The sequence below is a fragment of the Notolepis coatsorum genome (genome assembly GCF_963971535.1).
Source record: "Notolepis coatsorum genome assembly, chromosome: 7".
Classification (NCBI taxonomy): domain Eukaryota; kingdom Metazoa; phylum Chordata; class Actinopteri; order Aulopiformes; family Paralepididae; genus Notolepis; species Notolepis coatsorum.
In genome coordinates, this window is record NC_140171.1 from 96,014,243 (window position 1) to 96,030,195 (window position 15,953).

The window sequence follows — 15,953 nt, forward strand, 5'->3', positions numbered from 1 at the left end:
TTAGATGCTTCTATAGAAAGTAGGTAAAACAAATTAAAAAAAGTTCTCTTTGCCCTATAGGATTTTTTATTTTTATTTTTTTAAACCTACTTTCTATAGAAGCAGCTGGGAGGTGCGCTGTTTTAAGTGAGCGTGGGTTATTGAATTGATTGATTGTTAATTTTATTACTGTCCGCCTTGTTTCCAACTGGTTAAGTTTAGGCCCTCTTTCGAAGTTGGTTAAGGTTAGAGTTTGGAACCAGGGCTGGTGGTCTATCGCCCTGCTCTAAAGACAAACTCTAACCTTAACCAACTTCAAAAGAGGGCCTAAACCCTGTTCCACCCCAGGTGAAAATCCACATAAAATGTATACCTAGGTAAATGGAATATTGCTCCACTTTTACAAGGGCTATTTGCATATTCTTGGTATCTAGGTACATCTATGGACCTCAGTGAATGTATTCACAGTGTCAGAAATATTGTGTCTATTACTAGGCTTGCTTAAATTGTGATGAAACAAAGGAAAATATGAATTATGATTTTTCTTTGCATCTTTGACAGTGAATAACACCATGATAATAATGACCAAACTTAAAAAAAACTACCACTGACCTCGTTCAGTACCCTCTTGAGATCATGTGTACAAAAAATCTAAGGAAATTAATAAAGGGAAGATGATAAAACCGAAGGTTCTGTATATACAGTACTGAATTCTCCCATCCGGACCAATGCAATTTGAAATATTATTATAGAATATATGCTTATACATTACCTTATTATAGCCAATTTGCACATTTATATATATATATACACATATAGTATCTTTCAAATGCCCGAGTTCAATTTGGATTTAGTATCACCAGGCGTGCATAATAACAGATACTGATATTTACTGTAATCGACTGTACTTTCTTATTTCCCCCACAGTGTAACTGTTGTGAAGGGCCAGATTAAAAGCTGAGAATCTACATTTATTGTTTTATATACCTTGTATATTATTTATATATACACGTTATATCCCTTTAAGCCTGCGTTTGAATCCCAGTAATATTCACTTTCCTCATTGGATAACGTTCTCGGCGCCAGGCGGCGAGCCCCCAAAGTCAGGTTCAAAGGCGAGTCCGGGCATGTTGGAACATGCCTGGGGACGGCGCATTGATTCGAGACGAGAACTGAGGTTCGGCACTAGAAAGCCACTTAAGTATATATATCGCGGCAGGTGCGAACAGTAGCTGTTCATCAAGTTCAGTGTGATTCTAATGTAGTGAGAAGCAGTTCGTCTAACAGAGCGTTGAGAACCACGTGCGAAGTGAATAGTAAAAGTGTCAGATTTAATGCAGTAACGTCAAGTTCGACTTAGCTTAATGTGAAGTAAAGAGTCGTTAATTATTGTGTATCGTGCCAGCAGCAGTTCGTTCGTGTGCAGCATTACCCAGCAGTTCGTTCGTTTAGCTAGTGGAACCTTAGCCAGTGTGCGTGGACTAAATACATTGGTGCCAGTACACGAGGAGGGCCTAGTCGGAGAACCTACTGGACATGTGCATATTGGAACCGACGGCGGCGATTGCAGAACCAGTATTGGTTGGATTATAGTGATTGTGGAACGTACTACCCTTGGAGAAGAGCATCGTTAATACCCACTGTCGTTTGGATTTAACCACCGTGAGGATCTACTTCGGGCTGGCTTCGTGGACCGAGGCTAGCTGGCTATCATCATTGCTATCGTGCAATTGGATTACAGTTATTGCTTTGTTGCTGAGCATTTGGATTACAAGGACTGGATTCTGTACGTGAACCCCCTTCTTCTTCAATTGAACAGACTGAGTATCCGAACATTCTTCTCTCCTCCAGAGCTTACATCTCTGGGAGGAAACCCCTTGTCTCCAGCAGTACCAGCGTTTCCCCCTATAATTGCCATCCTACGCCAGGCGGCGTTAGCCTAGTACCCCATCGTAGGAATTATTCTATTCCCACTGACTTTTGCTACTGACTGACTTATGCATATTCTTCGCCATACAAGCGCGACCTTAATTCTCATATCTGTACAATTTGCTGCATAATAATAAATACCCTCAATGATATTTCTTTGTCACCGTGCCGTGTTATTATGAGTGTCTGCCATAATTAGTTGTACTGTCTGGCAAGTAATACTAAGTACATAATTAGCAGTGGTTTAATCTATCACAATCTTTAATACAGTCAGGGTTTTGTAACCCCTCAGTTACAGTAACCGTTTTGAAACTAATTTCACATCTAATTGTTCCTACATGATAACAATAGTGAGGAGAAACTGACTGCGTTTCAATATTTGTCAAAAACGTTACCTTTTGTGGCTTATTATCGCGAATCATAACAATTCTTGATATGATTCATTCAGAACGCTGTACTTTGAACCACCATAGTATGTGACAGGAAGTGTAGATCTGATAAATTTCAACGCTGGCCGACAGCTATGAATGTCCTCTACAAAACTACAATTCCAATGGTTCAAAATTTCCATTTCCGGTTCCGGCTTGGATAGACGATCGCATATCGAAAACTTAAAACGATATAAGGACACTTTTAACCTATTGCTAACCTATTGCCAACCTAACGTTTTACATTCTACATGCTTTTGTGACATGTTAGTGATGTTAATACTTGGAAACGGTTGATTTTAAAATCGCTAATTATTTTCATCACTCATAAAAATATGCCTATATGATCATAATGTCAAAAGGGGTCGGTACCGACCCTGTGGGGGGGGAACAGGTTACCAGTTGGAAACCAGGCGGACAGTAATAAAATTAGCAATCAATCAATCAATCAATCAATTCAATAGGCCATGCTCACTTAAAACAGTGCAACTCCCAGCTGCTTGAAAGTAGGTAAAAAAAATAATAATTTGCAAATTAATCAATCAATAAGCGCGATTTTTATTTTGTTCCACAATGACTCATGACCGATCAATTACATCATCCAACATTGTTTAAGCAACTAAGACATTCGCCGTGACAGAATCGGTTTATATTTAGTCGTTATGACGCTATCAACATATCCATTTGTTGAATCCATCGTGATGCTATCAGCTTTTTAGCTGCTGTGAGACGAAAATTCTGATAATTGCAGAGTCACTTCTTCCCAGAATATCTTAACAGGTGGGCAATCCCAATACATAAATGTACCCTCATCACCATTTGTACATAAGGAGCATAGAGAATCTTGTCTAAGTCCCATTCTGTTCAATCTTATAGGAGTCAGGTATGTCCTATGAATATAATTAAGATTAATTTGTTGATGATCCGGGTTGCGTGACGCAATTCGAACGTTTGCCCAGACTTCTTGCCAATCAAAATCTACTTCCAGGTCTGGTATATCCCTCCTCCAGACTGAGTCTAGGGGAAGGATTCCATACGAAGACGTTAGTAAGTGATGATAAAAGTCAGATACAAAGCCTCTCGATGTCTCTTTCATAGAAGAATGTGATATCTGTGGTGCTCAATTGGTATCTTTAATGAGACTCCATGAGCCTTCAAATAACTGTGCGTAGAAATAATATGTGGAACTGGTGAGGTTAAATTTGTTACGTACATCTTGATAGCTACAAAAACCCTGTTTGTTGAAAACATCTCCCAATGTATGTATGCCCTGCTTTTCCCATTTGGGGTATCTGATAGGTCATCTTCCAATAAGGAGTGCATTGTTATTGAATAGGGGAGTATGGCTATGCCATTTATGTTGGTTAGAATATTTTTTCTGTGTTTCACGCCATATCCGAATCACATGTGTAATAAGAGGGCCAAATTTCTATTTGCATTGCTTAATTGATAATATGGTGTATGCTATGTCCTGCAGTCTATGTGGTGCTACTATATTTTCTTCTAAGTTTCTCCAAGATACAGATGCTTGGGAGTCAAACCAGGTTGTCAGTGGTCTTAAAGAGTACGCTTTAAAATAGTGGTAAAAATCTGGAAATGCTAAACCTCCATCGGCTTTGTTTCTCTGTGCGGTGGATCTTTTTATTCATGGAGGTTTGTTATTCCAAATACATTTATATGCTGTGGAATGTAATTTTTTCCAGTAACCATCAGGAGGGGGTAACGGTAACATTGAGCTAATGAAGTTGATTCTAAGTAAAACATCCATCTTAACTATTGATACTCTGGCCTGTACTGAGCTTTTAAGTTTGGACCATCTGTCAAAGTCGTATTTGATCTTATCTTGGAATTTTGTGTAATTGTACTTAACCGTTTGGCATACAGTAGGGAATATTTCAACTCCTAGACATCTGAAGTGTTTTACCATTGGTATTTTTTCTGGAAGGAATATATTCTTTGCAGGGGCATTAAGTGGTAGGAAGGCCGACTTTGGCCAATTTATCCTAAATCCCGATAGATTGCCAAAATCATCAATCAACTTGAGAAGATGAGGCATTGAGGTGGTAGGGTTTTGCATGAACAATATTACGTCGTCCGCATATAAACTAATATGATGTTGTGTGCCCTTAATTGCGATTGGTTCTATGGATTGGGATTGTCTTATATACTGTGCTAAAGGCTCTAATGATAAAGCGAATAGTCCGGGACTAAGAGGGCAACCCTGTCTGGAGGAGTGCGATACAGGAAAGATTTCTGAGGTGATTTTACCTGTTGTAATCATGGCCGATGGGTCTTTGTATAATACTTTTATCATATCAATGACTCCGTTTCCTAACCCCATCCTTTCTACTGCCCATAAATAAGACCATTCCAACCTATCAAAGGCTTTCATCGCATCCAAGGACAGCATCGCTATAGGTGGAGTGGCATCCTTGCTGGCATCTAACAGTTGCAGTAACAGTCTTATATTATCCGTGATCAAACGGCCTCTTATGAAGCCAGTCTGATCAGGATGAACTAAAGATGTCATATGCTTTTGAAGTCTGATGGCTAATACCTTGGAATACAGCTTGATATCGGTTCCGAGGAGGCTCAAGGGTCTATAACTACCGCAATCGGTGGGGTCTTTGTCTTTTTTAAGGAGGACTGTTATGAGTGCAATATTGTCTATCTTGTGGAAATTCCCCTCCTTGATTGAGTATAAAATCATATTAAGTAATAGGGGTCCAATTACATCCCAGCATGAGAGGTACAATTCTGGAGGGATCCCATCCCCAGACTTGGCCTTATTCAGTTTAAGGTCCTTCACAGAGTCCATTATAGTAAAGCCAGATTGGCTAAAATATATCCCAATGTGACAGACAACTGTAACAGATGTGCACAGTCACCAGGGGATCTAACCCACATGTTCTGGTCCTGCTCGAAACTGATAACATTCTGGAAGTTCTTTTTTGATACCATTTCGGAGGTACTGGAGATTACTATATTGCCCTGCCCCCAAATTGCTATCTTTGGGATCCCCGAGGAGGATGTGATCTTGACCAAAAAACAATACAATGTAGTGTCCTTTGCCTCACTGATTGCCCGCAGGAGGATACTCTTGCATTGGAAAGCATAACCTCCCCCATCATCCAGATTATGGCTGAATGATGTGATGTCATTCCTAAAACTGGAAAAAAATTTAATTTACAATTCGAGGATCCGCTGATAATTCTACACACATTGGCAACCGTTAATCTCATATGTAGATAGAATAGATCCGTTACCTCCTGACTGAAGTTATGTTGAGTGCCATGTAGGGGAGGTGCAATTTTCACTGAGTAGGCTTACCTGTTGATTGGGGTTGTTGGGGACAGTGGGCGTGTATTTATTTAATCTCCCACCTCACGTATTTAGGGTCATACGACCTGGCTTGTGTATCGGACCTGGAGTTGCACTTATGTTTCATTATATCCATATCAAATAGACTTATCCTTTAAGAGTACCATATGCTGTTAAAGTGGATCCTAATTTCACATTTTGCATTTGTCTTATTTTATTTTGTATGTATTTATTTACTTTTGTACCGTCTTTTTTATTTTTCTGGGTGGGGCGGGAGGGAGGGATATTCAGTAAGGAAAAAACAAAGAACACATGACATCTGTATGCAAGATATAAATGTAAATGTAATCTTTGAATAAAAAACGTTGTTTAAAAAAAAAAAAACACCTACGGGAGACTGCAATTCGAAACTGGCCCCTACAAATGTCCTAACCCAGTTGTACAGTAAATGACCAAGTATGGCTTTGTCAGTATTCCAATGTACAGTGTGTCCCCCCCACCCCCCTCCCCCCCCCCCCCCCCCCCCCCCCACCGACCCAACCCCACCCCACCTACCCAACCTCCTCCAATGTACAGTTTCTAAGTCAAATGTACACTCTTTTCTGGACACTTTTTGTATCACAAACAGTACTGTATTTGCAAATCTGGTATGTCATAAATGTATAGATGTAGCAGTACTGTCTATCTGTATGTCGTGTGTGTCATATATGTTATGATGAATTGAAAATGGGGGACCCTGATGTAAACAAGACGAAAGTCTTTCTCTGGTCTGCATCCCCTTAACAATTGTATGTATTGAGCTGTACTGTACCCATTCTGCAATCTCTTAATACAATTTTCAATCAATCAATCAGTTGGCACATATTATGCAGAGAGGACCTCGGCACGCAAGAGTCACCTGTTGCGATAAACCCGTATTTTAAATATGACTCCTGTTTATTAAAAGACGCTTTATGTGTCTTGGAGGTCGTAGGCTCCTCTTCTGGCTCCTCAGTTGGGATTTCCCCTTTACAAAGAAGCTATCCAAAGATGTTCGTTTTGTTTTTTTTAACATTTTTGCTAACGTTAGTCGCTCGCATCCCGAACGCGGAAGTGAAAGTGCGTTAGGGAAAATATACACGCGGTTCTCCCAGTCCATGTGACCATTTCTAGCATTTCAATTGGCTATAGTGACAGACATAGATATAATGAATAGATAGATACAGCTTCACAAAGACACTCTGGCGTCACAAGTGAATATTTCCCGTGCGTAAAATAAATATCATATTCTCAAAATAAACCGACAGGCCAGAAATTATTGCTGGCGGGCCAATTTCGGCCCGCGGGCCGCCTATTGCCGACCCCTGACCTACAGTATCATGCTTACTGTAAGAGTGTTTTAAATGTTTTTTTTGCACTTACAGTAATTAACATTGGCAGATTATTTGACTTGTTTCAAGCACATAGTATTTGCTTAAAACTAGTTCTTATTTCTTATTTTAGTCAGACCATTTTTGCAGTGTGTTCTCTCCACAATAAACGGTACAGGTTTTCATTTGATAGAACTACTCCTTGGACTAGTAGGAAGAGAGCATTATTATTTGTAATAGACCATCACTTTGCCCTCTGATTAATCACTAATGATAGATATGACACTCATCACTGTGTCCTTTATGAGAAGGAAGGTTGGTTGGTCCTCTCTGACGGAGAGGCGCAACAAACACTGGTATTTCTTGATTTTTTTAAGGCCCTTATTGGTAAGCTACCTCCTTATACTACATCATTATTGAGAATTTTGGAACCTATGGAAGCCGTTCTAGTGGCTGGCTGGTCCTTAAGGTCCCCTGAGTTTGCTCAGAACAGGGTAAATCTGCACTTTGCTATAATGCCCCTCTAGTTCATGGAATGAACTCCCAATATCTTGATCTCCAACCTTTATCAATAAAGTTGTACATTGATTTGTTATCCTTGCTTTTTACCTCATCTTGTCGCCTTATTGTTATGATTTTATACAGTGTGATTTTATTTGCTTATTTCTGTATGTACACTCGATGCGACTGTAAATGAGGGAAACCTCAGTTGCCTTTTGAGTTTAAATAAAGGTTTGAAATTAAATTAACTACTGGAGTTGGATCTTACCTGGTACTGTGACTGTAAGTGTTTTGGAGGGAGGAGAAGTGTCCGTCTGTGTAGAAATGGTGATGCTATAGACGCAGCTGTATTCACCCTGGACATTAGAGTCTGCTACATACTCAAAGTTAGCCGTGCAGACGCCATTTTGGCTGGTTATGGGCTTACGGACAGTAATGTTGATGTTAGATTTGGTCAGATCGAAGAAACTTTCAGAGTACGAGCAGTGAGTGGAGCATGTGATGGAGAAGCCGTCTCCCCCGTTGATCCGATATTTGTTCGGGCTTAAGACCACCACTGTGTGATGAGATGTCAAGGAGATACTGGGTTGCTCCAAGATCACTGAGGAACAAAAATTTAATTAGATTAGATTCAAATATATTGTCATTATACAGCACAAGTATACAAGTTACTGTACTATAATTGTATGACCTGTATCTACTGTACTATAGTTTTATGACCTGTAACATGTCTTCTACTATCACCATGTACCTGTACCTCCTCCCCTATGCTACCTGAATGTCCCCAAGGGGATCAATAAAGGAATATCTTAAGTACAGTACAACGAAAATAAGTTTGGCATCCAACTAGAGTGCAAATGTAACAGTAAAGTGCTGTAGTAACATACAATGTACAAGTGATTAAACTGGGTAGACCCATGTTACTGACCAAATACTCAAATACACAACACAAAATAATATATGAGAGGCAGTCAGAATGTAGAGCTATTATTTTAACACGTAGACCAAAGAAAATAGCACTTACAGCACCTTTAAACTTTTGCAAAACACGACTTTCAGTGTACCGAATCTTCAAGCATAGACTACGGTCTCAAAATAATGATTTGAAAACATCATTCCTTTGAAAATCGACTTAGGACTTATATTGTTATTTACATTGTTATTTACTTCACCATAAAGACATGCATGTTAGGCAGGGACTACAGATAAAAACTAGCTCATTAGCTAATTCTGGCACATTTACATTGATGTGGAAACTGAAGATGTCGATTAATGTGTACTGTCCCTGGGTAAAAAATAAACTAAACTAAACTAAAACTTGTATGCTACTCTAGAAACAAAACAAAACCATTCACCTGAGAGTTGGACAGGGTCTCCGTGAGGAAAGCTCATGGTTCGAGAAGCGGACCTCTGGCTATACAGACAATTGTAGGACCCCTTGTTTTCAAAGTTGACCTTAGGGATGACGAAGGTGGCAGCACCAGCGTCAGAGTATTTCTCCATTCTTAAATGGCCGTCAGTCTTTTCCAAGGCGAACGTTCCACCAAAGTCCTGCGTTATGGTACATGTGAATTCAACCGTGTCGCCCAAGTTCACTTCCGATGCAGGGCTCAGACTTATGTGGGTTTTCTCTAGTGAGCCTACAGTGGGAGACACGAGTGATAGGATAAAATGTATTAATGGGAGGCTGTATCAAACAAACAGGACGAGGTGTGTAACACATTAAGAGACAAGATGTGATGACGTGTATTGTAGAGAGAGAGAGGAGAGAAAGAGAGAAAGAGGGGAAAATACAACCGAAATACAGCACAAGACTGCAGTATCCCACGTGTGTATGTTTGAAATACCATTTTATTAGTAATAATAAATAGGGATGTCCGATATTATCGGCCTACCGATATTATCGGCCGATATCGGCATTAAAATGTGATATCGGAAAATATCGGTATCGGTTTTCAATTTTTTTATATATTTTTTTTACATTTCTATAACCTTTATTTACCCAGGCAAGCAAGTAAGAACAAATTCTGATTTTATTTATTGTCAAAAGTATGCATAATGTTGTGATATGTGATAAAGAGATATGTAATGTTAATTACCTGAAATTATTAAATTTTTTGGGGGGGGGGAAACCCTGCATATATCGGTATCGGTTGATATCGGTTGATATCGGTATCGGAAATTAAGAGTTGGACAATATCGGTATATCGGTAAAAAAGCCAATATCGAGCATCCCTAATAATAAATCATTACATTTATATAGCGCTTTTCTAAACACTCAAAAGCGTTCCCCACTGGTAGCAGGCTCAATGGCTGCCATACACTGGCACCAGGCACACATCACACTACACAATGGCTGAACGGCTCAGGAGACGGGGATTGATATCAGCCAATTAAGGGGAAGGGATGATTAGGTGGCCTTGATGTCAGAGACCTGATAGGGAATTTGGCCAGGAACGTCGGGGAACCCCCTACTCTTTGCCATAAGCGTCCTGGGTTCTCTAACGACCGAGATTCAGTCGAGACCTCGGTTTAGCGTCTCATCCGAAGGACGGCACTCGCAGCTGTCCCCATCACCGTAACAGGGGCATCGTTACTGACTAGTCCAGAAGACAGACTGCCCCTTGTTGGAAAACACCACCACCACCACTTTCCGACAACGGCCTTGACCGGGGCTCAAACCGGTGATCTTCCGATCATGAGTCCGGAGCTCTACTCATGTAGCCACGCTGCCGGATTGTGATGTGATAGTGATTGTGAAAATGTGCCTGAAAGTATGATTGCTCTGTCCTGGTTTAGCATGGGGCTTGGATGTGCAGGCTCCATGTTCTGTCAGTGTAGGATGTCACCCAATTTGATTAAATTACTTTTCAGTAGTTGAATGGTAGCTTAAGAAAATGTCAACTTTAAAAAAGTAATGTGTTTTTAATAGAATTTGGAAATAATTCAGGGGGGTGGGTTCAACTTCTCAGTGGGTTATTTTTCTTCCCTCCCCCCCTACCTATGTGAATTCTTATATCTTATTTATATATATTTATTTTTTTAATGTATTTTTGCTACAACAAATGAAAAAATCACCAAAACATTTTAATAAATAAATAAAAAGGATTAAATGTATTACAGCATTATGCGTGACTGTACTGAGTTTTAACTAATGGTTCGTGGCAGGGTCAAAGCGTGTGCCAGGGATGCAATAAAAGCAATGCCTCTTACCATAACAGACGACACCGGCGTCTTCACCGTGGCTACAGTCGTTACTTCCAAATCTACTATGCGAACACAGTGTGATGGCGCTCTCCTGACCTTGACAATTAACATTGTCCAGCCATATGGGACCTCTGCCACTACCAAAGTGAGCATTTGTAGGGGCACTGATGGCCCCACCGCAGTGAAGCTGTCTGCACACCACTTCGGCATTTCTCAGGACCCAGTCATCATCACAGACTGTCCCCCACTGCCCGCTGTGGAAGATCTCCACTCTACCAGAGCAGTTACGTTTCCCATTGACCAGCCGCAGCTTCTCTAAAAAAAAAAATTTAAAAAAGGATGTAAAAAGGAGTATTATGAATTTCCATGCACTGATTAGATGAAAGTGTATTGTCAATAAACAGTGTAAGTACAGTACAACAGAAATAAGTTTGGCATTCAACCAGAGTACAAATGAAACAGTAAAGTGCAATAGTAATATACAATGTACAGGTGATTAAACTGTCCAAAATGACCAAATCAAATTCCTTGTATGTAAAAACTACTTGGCAATTAAGACCTTTCTGATTCTGATTGTGATTCTGAAGTCCTGTGGTCGGAGTTCTGGCCTGGTGCTTAGTGAACCGGGAAGCTTCAGAGTTCTGGCCTGGTGCTTAGTGAACCGGGAAGCTTCAGAGTTCTGGCCTGGTGCTTAGTGAACCGGGAAGCTTCAGAGTTCTGGCCTGGTGCTTAGTGAACCGGGAAGCTTCAGAGTTCTGGCCTGGTGCTTAGTGAACCGGGAAGCTTCAGAGTTCTGGCCTGGTGCTTAGTGAACCGGGAAGCTTCAGAGTTCTGGCCTGGTGCTTAGTGAACCGGGAAGCTTCAGACAGGCAGCCAACAAGTGTCTACACCACAACTTGCAGGCAAAGGTTTTAACCATCCACCACAGAAAACCGTGGGCCTCTAGCATCTCCTATGCTTCAGATCGACGCTGTGTGTTGAAACTAGTCCCAGTGTCACGTAGTTACTACACTCTGGGGCTGGGTCCAACACGAATCAGTTACTACGCTCTGGGGCTGGTTCCAACACGAATCAGTTACTATGCTCTGGGGCTGGTTCCAACATGAATCAGTTACTAGTACGCTCTGGGCTGTTTGTGTAATGACATGTCGAGAGGAGTATGGCTAATGAAAAAAATATGGTTAAATGGAAATCATCGTGGGTATGATTTGAGCTTCACACGCGTGCGTTCACATGCACACAAAAAAATCAATCATGCATATTTCCATCCTATAATAATAGTGTCCCCCCACTTCTCAAATAAAGTCTCACCTTTGCCTGCAGGACTCATGCCATGCCTTCAATGAAGACTCTAGTTTGTTATAGATTACATAAAGCAAGTACTCTCACATGAAAAAGCTACATTTCAAATCAATAAACAGAGACGTACCGTATGACAATTAGGAAATTATATCCAAATTGCATGAAATACATTTTGAAAATCATCATCAACACGGAATGTGAACAAGCTGTTTTACCTGCGCAGTCCACACTGGCATCTCTCTCGTGGCCACAGCTCGTGAGGTTGAATCCCATCTTGGAGCACTGTTGGAGAGACGTCTCACTGCTGAAGCACGAGTCGCTGGCATCTCGGACCGGCCCGGTGCCTTGACCGCCTTGACCGCCGCCGGTGGCGACGGCAACCCCACACTCCAGCAGTTTACACACCACGTTGGCCTTAGCCAGGCTCCAGCCTTGGTCACACACTGTCCCCCACTCGCCAGCGTGCCTGACCTCTACCCGACCAGCGCATTTCTCACTACCGCCGACCAGCCTGGCATCGACGCTTTCTGTCAAGAAAGTGAGATAAATGCATTCAATAACTGAGCACAGGAAAAACAAGCCTACTTAAAGGCACTTCACACCTGACACCAATCAGGTGCCAATCCAGCACACACACCTGCCATGCCACATGGTAATTAACCCACAGTGTCTGGTGATTGACAGCTCACAAGAGAAACCCCCAAATAACCCCAAAAATAACTCCATAGCTCACAGGAATAATTAAAACCAAACCCACATAGACAGTAGTCCATCACACATACCTATTCTAATCGACCAAGATTCCAATCACCATATTTGTAACCAGAGGAAGCCAATCTTACCTGTACAGATGACACCTGCAGCTGAGGTTTGGTTGCACCCACCTCCATTCCCTCCTTGCATGCACAGGTTGAGCGAGGCCTCCCCTCCGTTACAATGAAGCCTGTCGATCAAGACCCTTCCGCTGCCGGGGCCAAAATGGCCGACAGCATGAGCGACCCCACAGTTCAGCTGTCTGCACACCACATGTGCATCATTCAGGTCCCAGGAATGGCTACACACAGTCCCCCACTGGCCCTCATTGAAGAACTCCACCCTTCCAGCACATCGACCAGACCCGTTGACCAATTTGAGATTACCTGGGAAACACAAACAAGACATGACGCTGTATAGACCTGTTCGCTGTATATGTCAGACTCAGTGTGCACGCGCATCAAGGGGGCAAAAGGAACGTAATCCTGGTCAGAACAACGGGGCAGACTACAATATATTTTCATTTGTTAGCCATGCTAGCGATCTAAACAATCAATCCATGCCAAAGCTAGATATGTAAAAGGTGAAAGACTCACACTCACAGGCAGCCATGCTGATTTGGCTAAATTACATTTTCGTTTGAAACTACTTTTAGGGCATGTCCACACGAATCCGGTTATTTTGCAAAACGCACATTTTCTTCCATGTTTGGGCCTTTCATCCACATGTAAGCGGCATTTTCGGAAACGTAAACAGAGATTTTCCAAAACGCATTTTAAAGTGAAGATTTTTCTAAATATCCGTTTCAGTCGATCCGTGTAGCCATGCTAAACGCATAGTCTAGATAAATGATGACGTCACAGCTCACTACGCATGCTCAGACTGTTGTTCTATGGCAATAGGCGGCCCGTAGCGCTTGCTTAACCCATTCTTCGCCAATGACGGATTCAGACGTCATTCCTCGCCATGCTTAATCTGCCAATGACGGATTACGCCGTCATCGAAATCAATATTACAAATTTCTGTCATGGTAATCATATTTCACCGACGGATCCTTGACGGGTGCTGTGGATCTCCACTCAACTCTCCAACGGTTCAATATCGCCACCTGGTGGCCGATCGGCCAACCGGAAGTGGGGAAGTGGGGCCGGAAGTGCTTGGTGTCCCCCCTATTCCGTCCGCCACTCGCTATCGCTCCCGGGGCTCCATCTCGACACACTGGATAATCGATCGGTTGCCATAACTCAATAAACAATGTTATTTGGACGTATATAGTATTATACAACCCGAAAATGGTTCATCTAGATCAACATCCCATAATAGCGAACTTTTTGCTCCACGCTGATCACCCAACGGTAAGAGGAAGCTGCGGTGAGTTTCAGCGTTTTTGATTATTATTATCCATACAAACTGCTATGATCAATATCACCCATATACATGATTCATTTAACGTCGGTCATTGCATTATAAACGACCCCCCCCCCCCCCCCCCCCCGGTCACCAGCAGATGATGAGTCATGACGTTTAGGACCTTGTACAATTGAAATTTTTTATCTGACGTCAATCGCTAGCAAACTGCATTTGATGATGTAATATATGCATAAATGGCTATAACTCACGTTCTATGAATTACTGCAGAAAACGATAAAAACATATTTATACTCTGGACGGAATTTTAGTATGAATGTGTGAATGAAAAAGTAAAACGTTCCTACACCCTGAACAATAGCTAATCGATGTTGAATGGGCCATAGTAATGTCAATTTAGCAATACAATTAAAAAAGTTATAGCCCTGCAAAGTAGGTGAACATCTCCATAGACAAATAGAGCTGGCAGAGGATGGTATAAGAAGGGTACAATGCCTGGCGAAGAATGGGTTTTAACATGAAGATAATAACGTTGGTGGACAGCGCCTGGTGCTGAAATGGCAGAGCAGTGAGTGCTCTTCAGCCACTCTGCAGTGGCTCTGTAAGTTTGAAAAATAATAATAATATAGAAATACATTTTTTATAAAATTTTATAAATTAAAGAGTGTTTAATATTTAATCAACTAAAATATACGTCACACCCCGCGTCCCTCCCTGCCATCTGCAGGTGGCTAATCTTGAGTTTCGGATCCCCCATTAAGTTAACATATTGGGCGCCAGCCATTAGCTTGTAGCTAACATGCCAGGTTTCCATAGCCTACTTTCACTGTGCGCCACTATGTTTGGAGAGCTATGGAGACAATATTATGGTCCTTATACAGTATTACAGTGACTTTCTTCCGTCGAACATGCAAAAAATAGATCGTTTTTTCATGCATACGTTTGCGCGTTATCCCGTGGTGAATATTGTATAGTTTAGGAGTGATCCGGGATAATTCCTGAAAAGCTGAGTTATAGGGCGCTACGTGAATTCTGCTATAAGCGTTGGCGTTTCTTGCCTGGACACGCTACTATTTCCAAATCAAATGCATATAATAGGTATTATGTTTCATCATGAATGCATGAAAGGGGAGGGGGTCATTTTTTTATGCTTTGATGGCCAGTAACGGCATTCGTTTTGAAGACCACACACGCTGATCAGCTGGATCGATATGAAAACATTGTTGGATCAAGCTGAAATTGATGTCAGATAGTCCTTACCTTTGATCAGGGTTATTCCAAAAAGAATATTACAATTGTCTGATCGCGATTTCCAGTATTGGTGTCCATCTGGTCCCGGACATAATTTGGCACAATTTATGGATTGAATGTGCTAGATGCATTTCGAAGTGGTCGGATGAAGAGATTTACTCTGCTCCGTCTAAATTCAGTGCCTAGAGGGGTTTAAGTGTAACACACGGTGAGATATAAGGTTTCATAGGGTGGGCAACACTGCCACCTAGCAGGATGCGGCCGGTATTGCACTTTGGCGATCTCAGAATAATTTCCTATTAACGACACCGAGGTCAGTGGATGAATAATGAATATAAATATCGAATAAAAGAAAAAACAACCAAAACCCGAGATATCTCGGGTCTGGCGCCCAACGCATGGCGAGTTAACCCGAGATATCTCGGGTCTGGCAGTCCATGTGTTAACCATGGATAAATAAATTAAAAAGAAAAGTAGAGGGTTTAATTCAGCGTGGACAGATTAATTAGCTTCCACTACTAATGATGCAGGCTTGATGTGTTGAGAATAACAACAACAAAAAATG

General features: G+C 41.5%; 1 protein-coding gene across 2 annotated transcripts in view; it reads right to left on the reverse strand.

Moving 5' to 3' along the window:
- Nucleotides 1–15,953, reverse strand: part of LOC311231984 (scavenger receptor cysteine-rich type 1 protein M130-like) — an 82,590-nt gene that overhangs the window by 19,349 nt on the left and 47,288 nt on the right. For both annotated transcript variants that reach the window (XM_084318631.1, XM_084318630.1), the window contains exons 10-14: nucleotides 12,859–13,155; nucleotides 12,232–12,543; nucleotides 10,721–11,029; nucleotides 8,863–9,147; nucleotides 7,776–8,108 (exon numbers count right to left, since the gene is read on the reverse strand). In XM_084318631.1, the coding sequence (XP_084174757.1) occupies nucleotides 7,776–8,108; nucleotides 8,863–9,147; nucleotides 10,721–11,029; nucleotides 12,232–12,543; nucleotides 12,859–13,155 (1,536 nt within the window). The remainder of the gene's footprint in view (nucleotides 1–7,775; nucleotides 8,109–8,862; nucleotides 9,148–10,720; nucleotides 11,030–12,231; nucleotides 12,544–12,858; nucleotides 13,156–15,953) is intronic.